Below are 15,767 nucleotides of genomic sequence, written 5' to 3' on the forward strand. Positions count from 1 at the left end.
AATGCTTGAGCTTGGTTTTGTTTTCTAACTGTTCTGAGTTTAGTTTAATCGTGTCAATTTGTGAACATCAGTTTTGTGCAGAATTTATGGCGATAACACAATTTTTTTTGTAAAGTTGAGTTAAATGAAGTAATGGCTCGAAATAAGTTCGGTGAAGTATTACGCGCGCGTGTTGTAGATGAATATAACAAAGGGATGACCCAGAAAGATATATCCATAAAATATAATATTCATAAGTCATCAATTTCTCGAATTATTGCGAGCTTTATAAAAAACAAAACTATCGCGGTGGTGCATCGAGGTGGCCGACCAAGAAAAACGGATGAAAGAACTGACAAACTGATAGCGAGAGAGGTAAAAAAATATCCATTTAGAAGTGCCCCCAATTGGTAAAGGAGCTTGGGTTACCAATCAGCTCAAAAACTGCCAGTCGTCGCCTGGCTGAAGCTGATTTACGGACGTACCGACCAGCAAAGAACCCCACTTTTAGTAAGCGTAACCAACAAAAACGATTGCAGTTCACAAGGGATCACATAGATTGGCCATTAAGCAAGTGGAAAGCTGTTCTTTTCAGCGACGAATCCAAATTTAATTTGGTCGGAAGTGATGGCGTATCCTACGTTCGACGCCCACGTAACAAGCGTCTTCAAAAATCATACTGTGTAAAGACTGTTAAGCATAGTGCTTACATTATGGTCTGGGGATGCTTTTCTGCTGCTGGTTTGGGACCACTCCATCGTATTATGGGCATAATGGATCAGTACGTTTACAGGGACATTATGAAATCGGTAATGCTGCCACATGCTGAGTGGGAAATGCCCTTGAAGTGGGTCTTCCACCAGGATAATGACCCGAAGCATACTGCGAAGGTCCTGAAAGCATGGTTCCAGAGGAATAAAGTGGACATAATGGAGTGGCCCCCACAATCCCCAGATCTTAACCCCATAGAAAACCTATGGGAAATAGTAAAAAAGAAAATTGATCGGACTAATGTGGCAAATACTGACCAATTTTTCCAAAGAGTCCTGGAGGCATGGAGAAATATACCACAAACGATAGTTAACAATTTGCTAGCCTCAATTCCGAGACGATGCAGAGCCGTTATTCAGAGCAATGGTTTTGCCACGAAATACTAAGTTTAATAAAAATAGTTTACTCATTTCCTTTAGTTGTAATTGTTTTGTCTTATTAGATACAGGTGTTGGACACATTTGATTTTTAAATTTAAGATATGAACTGTTGAATTTGAATAAATTTGTTTTATTTACGTAAATCAACATCTTTTATTACAAATAAAGTGAAATTAACAGGTTCCAAACAAATAAGGGCTGAGCAATCGAATGTTTTCATTGCCCACATTTTAGTTGCAAATGTTTCGTCCGATACTGTACATACGTACATATTTGTGTTCCGAACTTCAAGCAAAACAATGCTTATTAATATACACACATGCATGTACATACAACCGCACACGCAGGGCACTCACTTTATTCTTCTAAATACGTATGCCGTTCAAAGCTAAAATTCTATGCCTACCGACTACAAGAACAAAATGCATTGATAGGCGCAGCCGTAGTGGCCATCATTGTAGTTGCTATGGTGCTGAACAGTCTAAATTAGTCGTTCATTGATAAATTCGAGCTTATACATATTTAGTTCTAAGAGCCAAGTAGTACTTTCATTCACAAAACGAGCCGCCCTTTGCAATATTCTCGACCATTCGAAAATAGTCAATATTAGAATATTTCGCGTAGAATTATTTGCCAATATTTGGTAAATCTTGAATTTTTGTCATGTCGAGTGGCCGCGGTTCCGTATATATGTATGCATGCAGCATATATGTAAATTAACTTTTGCTTCAATAGCAAAAGGTTTTTAAAAAATGTGAGTCTTCATTGTACCACGGATAAAAACTGATCCGAAACTTTATTAATTTCAATATTTATACAGAATCTGCTTACAACTACATTCATATGTGAAGCTTAAATCTTAGGTTAATTCTACGTATGTCTTAATTCTATTGAAAGCGGACCATACGTGATATGTGATGTCCACTTCCTCCATTAGCAAAGTGTCAATGACATGTTTGACACTTTCGCTAATGGTAAGCGCTTATATTTATTGTTTATTTTTTTGGGAAGTGGCTTGCGCTATTAATCTATGGTTAATTGTTTACATACTGGGTTAGTGGTGTGTGGTATAGGAGGCGTTAACTCCCCCTCTTCTAAATCGAAGCGTCCCGTCTTCGAATATAAAGCTGTTAAGTGATTAATTCTGTTTGATAATTGCAATAATAATTCTTCTTTTTCTTTTGCATTTTTTAATTTAATTTTCAGAATCAATATTTTTATCAATTTAAATCAATATTTTTTGTTTCAATGTATTTATTTACAAAAAAAGATTTTAATTTTCCTTCCCTTAAATATCTTAAAATTTTTCCGGTAGGATTTTCATATTTTCTGTTGTCAATTATAACATTATCTTGAAAAGTTATCAAATAAACTCCTTCTATAGTGTGATTATTAATTTTATGCTTTCCTGATGCTATTATAGCACCATCTTTTACAATATTTATTGATTCATTTGCTTCATTTATTTTTGTGCAGTTGGCATGTTTATTATTTAACATATTGGACAAACATGTGTTATTTCCTTTTATCATACAAAAAGCATTATTTAATTCCTTTTTACAAAATTTGACTGAATAAAATTTATCTCCTCATTTTATTATTTCATTTTCAATCAACAATTTTCCATCATTTTGCGCTTCAGCTATTGCTTTATACAATTTACAAACATTTTTTACTTTTGGATACTTAATATATCCCTTATATTCTCATGCTTCTCTTTATTAAACAAAATATTACAAGGTTGTTTACCTGTTACTGAATGTATAGTTTTATTATACTGCTGCACCGCCCTCATAATCGATTCGAAATCGCTAACTAAACTGTGTTCCTCTTTTAAACATCGAGATATTTCTATATGTGTGGAATGAAGCCTTTCTATTTGACCATTACTCGTACTATGACGTGGTGTGCAATAATAGATTTGTATGTTGAGTCTTTCCATTAAAGACCTGAATTGTATCGTACCTAAACCTGGTTCATTATCCATAACTATACTTTTAACATCTGGAAATGTTTGCAGAAGTTCCAAAATTTTTTCCTCCAAATTAAGCTTATCCCCAATATATTTTACAATTAAATATTTAGAATAAGAATCTATACAAGTTAAAAATTTTAATTTTTGCGCGAAAAAAATATCAATATGGAGTTGTTCTCCCTCCCTTTCCGGAATAGGTGCCTCTCCTATCGGAATAAGTTTTGGGTGCCTTTCATATTTATTACTGTTGCATATGTTACAATTTTTTACATATTGCTTGAACTGTTTTATCATCAATGGCCATTAATATTGTTGCCTAATTTGGGCCAAATTTTCCCTATAATTTCTATGTGCCCTATTGTGAGTTTGCTCAATAATCGCTCCCTGATCCTCTCTATTAGTAATATCGTTTGGGAACAATTTCGTATGAAAAAATTTTACAGTTGGAAATGCCTCCCTCAATACGTTCTTTATTTCGTAAAGCACCTCAGGTGAGCAATATATTCCCGTAACCAACTTTGGGTTAATATATTCTTTTAAAACTCCAACAATATTTTCCGGTATGTCGTATTCGATCAAAAATCGTGTATTATTAAAATAAGAAATTGTCTCCAACACGGTTATTTTCGCCCCGTTATCTATCAAAATTTGTTGCTTAAAATGATTTAATGGCTTTTTTGTTTCATGAATCTGATATTCGTTACTGCTTTCAGCAGAATGTTGTGTGTCCGCTAACGAATCACCGGAGTCTCTATGTTCTTCGGAACTCGTCAAATTATTAAGCATTTGTCTCGACAATGCATTGGTTGCACCTGGTTTGTAAATAATTTTTGGAGAAAATTCTTCAATAAATGATCTCCATCTCTTAATCTTAATATTCGGATTTCTTTCCGAAATCGCAAATGACAGAGGTTGATGATCAGTGTGTATTTCCACATCACTAACACCGTAAAGGTAATTACGCAATGCTTTCAAAGCCCAGACTATTGCGAACAACTCTTTCTCATTTGTAGCATAATTAAGCTCCGTAGAATTTAATGTTTTTGATATAAAGACAATAGGTTTCCCCTCTTGTGACAATACTGCACCCAAAGCTACATTTGATGCATCGGTTGTTAAAACAATTTTTTTTTTATAATCAGGTTGTGTCAATTCAACCTGTTGAGCCAGTAAATTCTTCAATTTTTCACAAGCAGCCACTCCGTCTTGATCTAGATTAACTATCTTTTTCTTTGACAAATACTGGGAAATTTTTCCGTTTTCCCCATGCAAATGCTTAGTTAATGGCTCTGCCACAACCGCGTAATTGTGTATAAATTTTCTATAATAGCCTGTCAGCCCCAAAAATCCCCGCAATTGACGCAATGTCTTTGGTATAGGATAATTCTGTATGGCTTCAACCTTTCTTGGGTCCGTTTTGATTATATTCTTTGCCACTATATATCCCAAAAATTCCACCTCTCTTTGGTAAAACTTAGATTTTTCAGAGGATATTTTCAAATTTGCCTCCCTTAATATATTAATTACCAAACTCAAATGTTTTTTATGGTCTTCCAAATTTTTTGAAAATATTATAACATCGTCGACATAAACGTGACAAAACTTTCCAATATATTCCCTTAATACATTATCCATAGCTCGTTGAAAAATACTTGGTGCATTTTTCAATCTGAGCGGCATTCGTAGGAATTCGTACTTCCCGTTATTTACCGAAAATGCCGTTTTCTCTATATCACCTTCTTTCATTAATATCTGGTAAAATCCAGACTCCAAATCTATTGTAGAAAAATAATTAGTCTTTCCCAAATTCCAAAGTATAACCTCCGGATTAGGCATTGGGTACTTTTCAGATGTGGTTTTTTCATTAATTTTTTTGAAATCGATGGCCAATCTCAATTTAGAACTTCCGTCATCATTTACTCCTTTCTTTGGAACCAGCCATACTGGAGAATTGTATGGACTTTTACTTTCCCTAACTATATACTTTTGCAACAGGCTTTGAACCTCATTATTAACAAAATCATTCACTGACATTGGGTAAGGGTATTGTTTTGACCAAATAGGCCTTTCTTCAAAAGTTCGTATTTCCGCCTTTATGTCGGTACGAAAAGGTAAATCTAAATTAACATCACTATGTGTTATTGAAATTTCCTCAATCACCTTATTTTGCAAACCTTCGATCGACTCCCCTTTCCTATCTACTTCAAAGGATATCTTTGAGGATTCTGACCCTAAATTATTCAATTAAATTATTATTTCTAGTATAATTTTTGGCAGGCCCCTTCTGACCTTTTTCCCCTACTGGTTTTTGATTAATTTTCTTCACACCGTTTTTGGTATTTCTTTCATTATTTTTCCCTTTTGGTTTATTGATAACATCTTCGACAGACGTTTTAGGACCTTCTTGTCCCGAGGGGTTTGGTATATCAAAATCATCAAGAAAATGATTTTTTTCTGTTTTGTTATTACCATAGATCAACACCCGATTTGGAATATCAATCTTGGCCTCGATTTTACTCAAGAAATTGATTCCAATTAAGAGATCACTTTGAAAATTTTCAATCTCGTAAAATCGCTCCTGAACATCAAATAAATTGATATTATGGAAAAAGTTTATGATGGTCGAACCATGAATGGTTCTTACCCTCTTCTTATTTTCTAAAACATTTTTGTTTACATAGAGCCCGGCCCGTATATATGAGCTTGTTGCTCCCGTATCAACTAAGATTTTGAAGATTTGCCCCGTCTTCCTATCCGTCTTGACAATGTAGGGCAAATCAGACCTTACTCCAAAAAATGGGTTTCTCCCATTAATTTTTTGCACCTTCTGTTGAAGTTGCGTACTTATTTGCGCACAATCATTCGACCTCTTTGGCACAGCATTTGCCTGATAATTATAATTGGTCTGCCAATTATTTCTATTGCCTCTCACCTGTTGCTGGTACGTTTGTACCGGTTTGGGCCTATTTGTGATATGTAATGATGGATCAACGTCCATTGGCTCTGGACGATTTTGTTTGACCTCATTTGCTTGGGTATTCCTTGGTGAATACCTTAAATTGTTCTGAAAATTCGCATCCCTACGAACGCCCTGAGGAGCGTTTCTGTTTATTGTAATATTATTATTACTATTGTATTATTATTACTCCTTGAAAAATGCAATGCGAATTGTGCTCGCATTTGATTGGCATCAAGCTCCTGCGCCTTGGCAAGAGCATTTGGTAAGTCACGTGGTGGCAACGTGAAGAGGATCTGGTCCAACGGAGGGTTAAGACCTGTAATGAAAGTTCGAAGAGCTGTTTCCCTGTTTTTGGTATTAAGCTCCTTTGTAATTGCGGAATTCGTTCCGTGCGTCATTATCGTTTTGTTAATTAATAACGTCAGTTTTTTATTGACCTAGTTGTAGAACTCTATTAGGGTACCAGGTCCTTGCCTAAGCACACTCATTTCCTGTTCTATTATGTGACACGGCCTCTTATCAGCGAAGGCAAAATCTAGCCTACTCAGAATTGCATCGAAATTAAGAACCGTACCGTGGTTCGTTAAAATATCGTTAGCGTCCTGCGTAATTTTGTTACGCAAGATAGTCAAGGCAGCAAAATATTTTTTGCTTCCCCTAGTATACAATGACATTGAATTGTTAGCAGCCTCGCGCCAGCTAACATAATTGTTGATTTTTCCTCGAAATTCATTAAGAGATTTTATGACATCTAAACTTTCCTCACAATTGATCGTTGAATCTATTGATTCTGTTGCATATTCAGCAACATTATCGGAATTACTTAAAGCCTGCAACTGACGTCTAACTTGTTCTACCTCGCTACGCAGCGAGGCGGTGCTAGCAGCTATAAGTCGCGACACAACATCCATATTGGACGTGCTGTTATTATTATTCACTATAGACATATCTGCAAATCTACTTCTCAACTCTTCCAGCTTTATTTTTGGTAAAATTTGAAAAATTTTTAATCACTTCTTTATTTTTTACACAATTTTTGTGGTTTTCTTTACACTTTTCACAATAGTGTTATCTCTCGTAACCTAAGCTACTAGGTCTATTGCCCATATGCTATACTTATTCTTAATTAATTATTGGGAGGTTGAATTAGTTTTAAAGGTTTTTTTCGAAGATTTGGGGCTTTATTGTGAAAAAACGGTACAAAATATTTTATTCGAAGTATTGGCCATCGCTAGCTACAACTTTCGCCCATCTTTCGGGCAATTTCCGGATGCCGTTTCTCCAAAATTCTGGCCGCTGCTTGGCTATCCATGACTCAACCCATATTTTGGTAGCCTCGTACGAGGAGAACCGCTGGTCCGCCAAATCGAGACTTATATGCCGGAACAAATGATAATCGGAGGGAGCTATGTCTGGACTATACGGCGGGTGGGGTAACACTTCCCAGCCAAGCGTTCCAAGGTATTTTTTGACAGGTTGAGCAACATGCGGCCGAGCGTTGTCATGTTGCAAAATAACCTTGTCGTGCCTTTTTACCGTTTCCGGCCGTTTTTCTTTCAATGCCCTGCTTAAACGCATCAATTGCAGTCGATAACGATCCCCCGTGATTGTTTCGCCCGGTTGGAGCAGCTCAAAATATACGACGCCGACCTGATCCCACCAAATGCAGAGCATGATTTTCTTGCCGTGAATATTCTGCTTGGCCGTCGACGTTGATGCGTGGCCGGGCAAACCCCATGATTTTTTGCGTTTTGGGTTATCGTAGTGGATCCATTTTACGTCGCCAGTCACCACCCGATGCAAAAAACCCTTCCGATTTTGTCGCTCGATCAGCAATTCGCACGTAAAAAGTCGCCGTTCGACGTCGCGCAGCTTCAACTCGTACGGGACCCAATGTCCTTGCTTTTGGATCATTCCCATCGCTTTTAGACGCTTGCAAACGGTTGATTTATCAACGCCCAATGATTCAGCAAGCTCTTCTTGGGCTTGGCACGAGTCCTCGTTTACCAATTCCCCCAATTCCGCGTCCTCGAACTTTTTGGGCTGGCCAAGACGCTCCTTGTCTTCGGTGTGAAAATCACCACTTTTGAATCGTCGAAACCAGTACTCACATGTTGAAATCGACGGAGTATGGTCTGGGTAGGCCTCCTGCAGCAATTCACGGGCTTGGGCTGTATTTTTTTTCAAATTGAAGCAGAAAAGCAAAGCTTCCCGCAAATTGCGTTTCGACGGCACGAAAGTTGACATACTCGGAGCACGAAAACACTGCGTTGTTTATACTTCAGCGAAATGACAGATACTGATAAACAAAGCCTAGGGATGAGGCTTTGTCATGAATATATATTCAGTATTGCCAACGCGATAAAGTGATAAATAGCGCCATCTGTGTGTCACCTTTAAAACTAATTCAACCTCCCAATAATACTTTACAACTTTTAATTCTTAAAAATTATTTAATTTCTTACTCATTATTGGAAGATGTGACCGACGAAAAGTACGGCCGAGCAGTAAATATCATTCTCTTATTTTTGTATGTTGCCATTATTCTCATATTCGCATTCTTTCTCACTTGCACTTTATTTCTGTTATGTTATGAGCATCTCTCATTATTTGCATTTATACATACAGTAAGCATAATTACAGTAACATACATTCTATTGCTATTTATTACATATTTACTAAATCTAACTGTAATATCAGGCCACTCTGACTAGCTATAAATATGTGTCACTTGGTGTAAATCGGGGTAGTCGTAAGAAATAAGAGAGAAATACAAAAAGTTTTAAAGCGTACGGACGCTGTTGGAAATTTGTGTTTGAATTTGAAACAATACGACTGCCGCGCTTGAAAAATACGCGCAACAATTCTTTAAAACTTTTTTTGGTGATTCTTTAAAACTTTTTTGCCGTAATTCTTTAAAATTCTTTTGCCGTAAAATTAAATTTGATTTAACTAATTTTAATATTTGCTAAATGGTCAATATGGACAATTGCGAAGATATCTAACTCAACAGTCAATCCGCTTCTAAAACCTGCGACTAATATAGCAAATTCTACAGTTACTACCGCTACTCCAGTATCCACGAACTTTTCGACCTGGGCTTCTTCGAACTGGAATTTCGAACCCAGTACATCAGTTCAGGGATCGCAACTGCCAAATAAATCAAGTGAGTATAACCCAGGGCTACAACAATTCACAACGGGCAGCATCGCCACCTCTGCAAATGAGATCTCGTACAGTCAACCAAAAGTATTCTCGTCGGTGCAGCAAGTAGGTATACGAAATGACCAAGGTATGCAGATGCCATTCAACTCCGAAATATATCGAAACCTTCAGCTTGAAAAGTTGGAAGAGCAGATGAAATTGCAACAACAATATTTAGACAACAAATATAAGATTCTTTCGCAGTATAACGACCTGCCCTCATCCAGCACTTCGATGGCCTCTTTTAGCAATGGGCCTACACCTGGGCAATTAGCAGCAAGGCAGGCCATACCTAAGCAGCTCCCAACCTTTAATGGCGACCCTGAAGAATGGCCGCTGTTTATTAGCAGTTTCGATAACAGCACTACGGTCGCGGGGTACACCGATGCGGAGAATTTTATTAGATTACAAGCGAGCCTTAAAGGCAAAGCACGGGAGATGGTAAAATGTAAATTGTTTTTGCCGTCCATGGTCCCTGAGATCATAAAAACTCTTAGAATGTGCTTTGGCAGACCTGAACACATCCTTGAGCGCGCAATGAATAAAGCTCGTGCTATGCCTGCACTGAAGGATAAATTGGAGGGCCTTATTGAATTTGCACTCTGCGTCAGGAATATTTGTGCCACGATGGAGGGATGCCAAATGTACATGCACCTGCATAACCCACTGCTCGTCAAGGAGTTGGTTGACAAGCTCCCCAACAACCAAAAGCTGAAGTGGGCGGTTCACCCGAAAGATGAAAAGACTCCGGTGGTGAAACAATTCAGCGACTGGTTGTACAATCTAGCCGAAGCAGCCAGTACTGTCGTCTCTTTAGCACCTGCTAAAAGTAGTGCTACGGTTAACACGCATACTATCGACGTGAACACTCAGCATCCATCACCAGCTCGCAACATAATATACCAAGGAGCAAGCAGTGTATAATTTGCAAGAGCAACGATCATAAGGTAATGCAATGCGACACTTTTAAAAAATTTACACTTCAGCGAAAATGGGAGGAAGTTAAGGCGAACAACCTCTGTCGCCAATGTTTGAATCCGCATAGACGGAAATGTTTTATGAATAAAGTATGTGGTGTAGATGGTTGCACTATAAAACATAATCCGTTACTACATAAAACAATCACGGTAATGAGCCAACAAAAACCCATCGCCGTAAGTACAAATACAAACGAATTTTTAGATGCGCAGATAAATACGCACAGTAGCAGCCACGAAGAAATGCAGCCACTCTTCAGAATCGTTCCGATTCGCATTTATTCTAAAAATAAAGTACTGAATATATTTGCATTTTTAGATGAAGGCTCTTCTGTGACGCTAATGGAAAAAAGAATATTTGATGAATTAGGCTTGAAAGGTGAACAAGACCCTCTGTGTTTGCGGTGGACAGGTAACCCGACGCGTGTTGAAGAAAATTCTGTGCGGGCGGCCATCGAAATTTCGAGTGTGACAAATTGGCAGAAATATACTCTCAAGAATATTCATACTGTTGACGATCTCAATCTTCCGGCACAGTCAATCAATGCATCTGCGATGGAGCGGCTATATCCATATCTAGCGGGACTGCCAATTGCATCATATAACAACGTAAAACCATCATTGCTTATCGGTGCGGACAACTGGAGGTTGGCAATTCCACTCAAAATTAGAGAGGGAACCTGGTTCCAGCCCATAGCGTCAAAAACCCGTTTAGGATGGGCGTTGCAGGGGTGCAATTCAAGACAGACTGCCGAATATCGACTAAATATACATACATGCGATTGTCAAAAAAGATACGATGAGCTGCACGAGACTGTAAAAGAATTCTTCACGTTAGAGTCATCCAAACCTACTCAGCTACTGTCGGAAGAAGATGCCAAAGCTGTGAGTATTGCGAATAACACTTGTAAAAAGGGCGATAACTTTTACGAAATTGGGCTACCGTGGCGTACCTCAAGTGTATTGCTACCCAATAACTATGTATATGGTTTACAACGGCTGATGTGTTTGCAGAGGAAGTTTGTTAAGGATCCTATACTAAAATCTAATATTCAAATTCAAATCAATAATCTACTTTCCAAGGGGTACGCGAAAAAACTCTCCCCGATTGAGGCTGCTATTTCTAACGGTAAAACATGGTATTTGCCTATTTTCATTGTAAGCAATCCAAATAAGCCTGGAAAGCTTCGGATGGTGTGGGATGCTGCTGCAAAGGTGAACGGGGTGTCACTCAACAACTTCCTACTGAGTGGCCCAGACTTGCTTAACCCACTCGTTAGTATTTTATTAGCTTTTAGAGTAGGCAGAGTGGCTATATGCGGTGATATAGCGGAGATGTTTCACCGTATCAATATACGGGACAGCGACATGCATGCTCAGCGATTTTTGTGGTGCGATGACGGTGATGATCCTCAGCAACCAAGTATTTATGTCATGCGAGCGTTGACCTTCGAATTGAATTGCGCTCCGTTTATTGCCCACTACATACGTGACAAAAATGCTGACCATTTTGAAAATGAACTTCCTCGAGCCGTAGAAGCTGTAAAGAAGAACCATTACGTGGATGACTTTATTGACTGTGGAGATGATGAACAATCTGCGTTAGAATTGGCTCAACAAGTAAAAAAAATTCATGGCGCCGCTGGCTTCAATATACGTGGCTGGTCTTCAAATTCCAAATTTGTCGTGGAGCAGCTCGAAGAAGATCCTATGTCAGTTCAATCCGTCAAAGAATGGGGTTCAACCACGAAAGTCCTCGGTATGTTTTGGGACCCTTTAAGCGATAATTTTAAATATATTTGTAGATTTGCGAGACTTCGTCGCGATGTTATTAACGAATCGATCATACCAACGAAAAGAGAAGCACTCCAAGTTTTAATGTCGATCTTCGACCCTCTTGGATTTGTTTGCTGCTACACCGTAGGGTTAAAGATCTTGCTGCAAGATGTATGGCGATCTGGTCTCGCCTGGGACGACCCGCTCCAAGACAATCTTTTCGACAAATGGAACCAGTGGAAGTCCACTATGCCATTAATAACAGCTGCCGAAATACCTCGATGTTATTCACTATTGCTGAAAGATGCTGAAGATGTTCAACTTCACACCTTTGTTGATGCCGGGGAAAGCGCGTATGCAGCCGTTTGCTACTTGCGTGTATCAAAGGGAAACGACGTCACGGTTAGTTTAGTGGCTGGCAAATCCAAAGTCGCACCGCTAAAGCCATTATCGATACCCAGACTAGAGTTGCAGGCGGCGGTAATTGGTGTGAGGCTGGCGAACATGGTAAGCAATACGCAACGTATTAACATAATGTCGAAATATTGGTGGACAGACTCAAAGACGGTGCTAAGATGGATGCGAATGGACCCTAAAAACTTCCACCAATTCGTGATGCATAGAATAGGCGAAATTCTAGAGGCATCAAACGTAAGCCAGTGGCGGTGGGTTCCCTCGAGAAATAATCCCGCTGATTTAGCTACAAAAACAACTACACGTCAGTGCTACCAATTGTGGTTTACCGGCCCAAATTTTTTAAAGTCGAGCGCAGAAGTTTGGCCGCAGTGGGAAGAGTTAAGCTTAGAGGAGTGCGACGATTCGGAAATTAAACATTATGTTCTACATATGAAAAAGGAACACATGAACAACCTGATGCTGAACGTGGAGCACTTTTCCAGCTGGAAACGTTTGTATCGAGCTGTGGCTACATTTTTATTTTACGTCGACCGATTACGCTCAGTTGTGCTAGCAAGGCAACGGAAAACATCCATCGACTTTGACATGATTCAGAAAGCTCAATGTCTTCTTATAAGGTATGCTCAGTCCATTGAATATTGTGAAGAGATCAGGTGCCTCAAACGCGGTAAGAATATTGACAACTCTAGCAAACTCTTTACTATAAACGTTTACTTAGACACAGATGGCATAATAAGATGCAAAAGTCGAGTTGAACACTTAAACAACCATGAAGATATTAAAGTGATGCCTAATTCTCATCATGTCACCTTTTTAATAGTGCGTTGGGCTCACGAAAATTTCCATCACCTGATGCATGAGTCTGTAATCAATCAAATTCGTGGTACATACTTTATAAATCGACTGAGGGTGTTGTATAAAAGAGTGCGCGCAGAGTGTCAAAAATGTAAAAACCGTAGCTCCATTCCTCAGCCGCCACAAATGGCAGCGCTGCCGGCTGCAAGGATTGCCGCTTTCGAGAGGCCCTTCACGTATGTAGGTATCGACTATTTTGGCCCATTGCTTGTCATCGTGGGAAGAAGGCGAGAAAAGAGATGGGGCGTTCTATTTACATGTCTAACGCTTCGCGCTATACACATCGAAGTTGCCCACAGCTTAAATACCAGTTCCTGTATCATGGCGATACGCAACTTTATATCACGACGCGGCTATCCCAGGGAGATATTCTCGGACAACGGCTCCAATTTCAAGGCATCTGAAAAAATAATTAGCGAGAGTCTGAAAAATATCGATTTGAATGGTATCGCCTCATCTTTCGACCGAGTAAAATGGAGATTTAATCCACCAAGCGCCCCCCATATGGGTGGTGCATGGGAAAGGCTTGTGAGATCAGTGAAGACTGTGCTTTATGAAACACTACCTTCAACAAGTTTCAGCGATGAAAGCTTGCGAAGTGCATTGAATGAAGTAGAATTTATCCTGAACGCCCGCCCGCTTACATCTGTTTCTTTGGAAAATGGTGACGACGAGGCTCTTACTCCCAACCACTTGCTGATTGGGTCATCGGATGGCTACAAGCCAATATGTAGCGACACCGTCGATCTGCGTCAACGTTGGCAATTGACCCAACAATTCGCTGACCGCTTTTGGCATCGATGGGTGAAGGAATATATACCGGTCATCTCTAGACGTACCAAGTGGTTCACAAAACAACGCCCAGTACGTATTGGCGATGTCGTGGTAATTGCAGACCAAGACCTGCCGAGGAACTGCTGGCCGAAAGGCAGAATTGTAGATGTGGTAAAAGCGAAGGATGGCCAAGTTCGGAGCGCTAGGGTAGAAACCAAATCAGGCATTCTTCATCGACCGATTGCAAAAGTAGCGGTGTTAGATGTCGGTACCTAGTAAAGGAAACATGTGTTGTCAGACTTGTTTACGGGCAAGGGAGTGTTACCGACGAAAAGTACGGCCGAGCAGTAAATATCATTCTCTTATTTTTGTATGTTGCCATTATTCTCATATTCGCATTCTTTCTCACTTGCACTTTATTTCTGTTATGTTATGAGCATCTCTCATTATTTGCATTTATACATACAGTTAGCATAATTACAGTAACATACATTCTATTGCTATTTATTACATATTTACTAAATCTAACTGTAATATCAGGCCACTCTGACTAGCTATAAATATGTGTCACTTGGTGTAAATCGGGGTAGTCGTAAGAAATAAGAGAGAAATACAAAAAGTTTTAAAGCGTACGGACGCTGTTGGAAATTTGTGTTTGAATTTGAAACAATACGACTGCCGCGCTTGAAAAATACGCGCAACAATCCTTTCAGGTCCAACTTGGTGATGTCATTTGCTTGCTAAAAATGTTTGCATACAGATGGATTCTATTTGATTTTCCCTCAATTGAGTGCGTTTTTCCTCATTTGCCTTTTTTCCTTGTAGAATTATTTGATATTATATTTTGTAGAATTGCTCGATATTTTGTTTTATTATTTTTTTAGGTTTGGTTTTTTGGTTTTCTCCTTTTTTAGTCTTTACATTTCTTTTCTTTGTTTTATTATTTTTTTAGACTAGGATACTTTTTGGTATTCTCCTTTTTTAGTCTTTAAATTTTTTCTCCCTTTTCCGGTTTAGGGATACTTATTTATTTAAATTATGCACTGCCTTTTTATAGGCTATTATAGTACACAACTTTAATTTATTTAGTCCACCAGAACTTAAACAGCTCCAGGGTCGCCAATTAACTTTTGCCTCAATAGCAAAAGCTTTTTAAAAAATGTGAGTCTTCATTGTACCACGGATAAAAACTGATCCGAAACTTTATTAATTTCAATATTTATACAGAATCTGCTTACAACTACATTCATATGTGAAGCTTAAATCTTAGGTTAATTCTACGAATGTCTTAATTCTATTGAAAGCGGACTCCATTAGCAAAGTGTCAATGACATGTTGGACACTTTCGCTAATGGTAAGCGCTTATATTTATTGTTTATTTTTTTGAGAAGTGCCTTGCGCTATTAATCTATGGTTAATTGTTTACATACTGGGTTAGTGGTGTGTGCTATAGGAGGCGTTAACTTGTATGTATGTAAATATGTCTTTCTAAATGCCCGACAACCGCAGCTGCTGTGCGTCAAGTGCCCGCATGAGCATACAGTAACTTGCAGAAATATCATAAGTGGCTTATAAAAAAGCTCTGTGTCGGACATTTCAATACTAACTAGAAGTAAATTTCCAAACAATTATTTTATGTTCTCTGATAGGTAAATATTTAATTAATATATTCCTTTGCGTATGTAGTTCTTCAATTGATA

The 15,767-nt window shown here is 38.6% G+C and overlaps 1 protein-coding gene across 1 annotated transcript; it reads left to right on the forward strand.

Moving 5' to 3' along the window:
* The first annotated feature begins 9,347 nt into the window (after positions 1–9,347).
* On the forward strand, positions 9,348–14,343 carry LOC128870369 (uncharacterized). The gene is made up of 3 exons (XM_054112984.1): positions 9,348–9,356; positions 9,401–10,186; positions 10,255–14,343. The coding sequence occupies exons 1-3, from the start codon at positions 9,348–9,350 to the stop codon at positions 14,341–14,343; spliced, it is 4,884 nt and encodes a 1,627-aa protein (XP_053968959.1).
* Positions 14,344–15,767: the final 1,424 nt, after the last annotated feature.

Source organism: Anastrepha ludens, chromosome X (genome assembly GCF_028408465.1).
Source record: "Anastrepha ludens isolate Willacy chromosome X, idAnaLude1.1, whole genome shotgun sequence".
NCBI classification, from domain to species: Eukaryota; Metazoa; Arthropoda; class Insecta; order Diptera; family Tephritidae; genus Anastrepha; species Anastrepha ludens.

What these genes read in the sequence shown, in the direction of transcription:
- LOC128870369 (XM_054112984.1), top strand. An exon ending in TATACCAAGGAGCAAGCAGT is followed by an intron (nt 10,187 to 10,254) that starts GTATAATTTGCA and finishes TTTACACTTCAG; the next exon opens with CGAAAATGGGAGGAAGTTAA.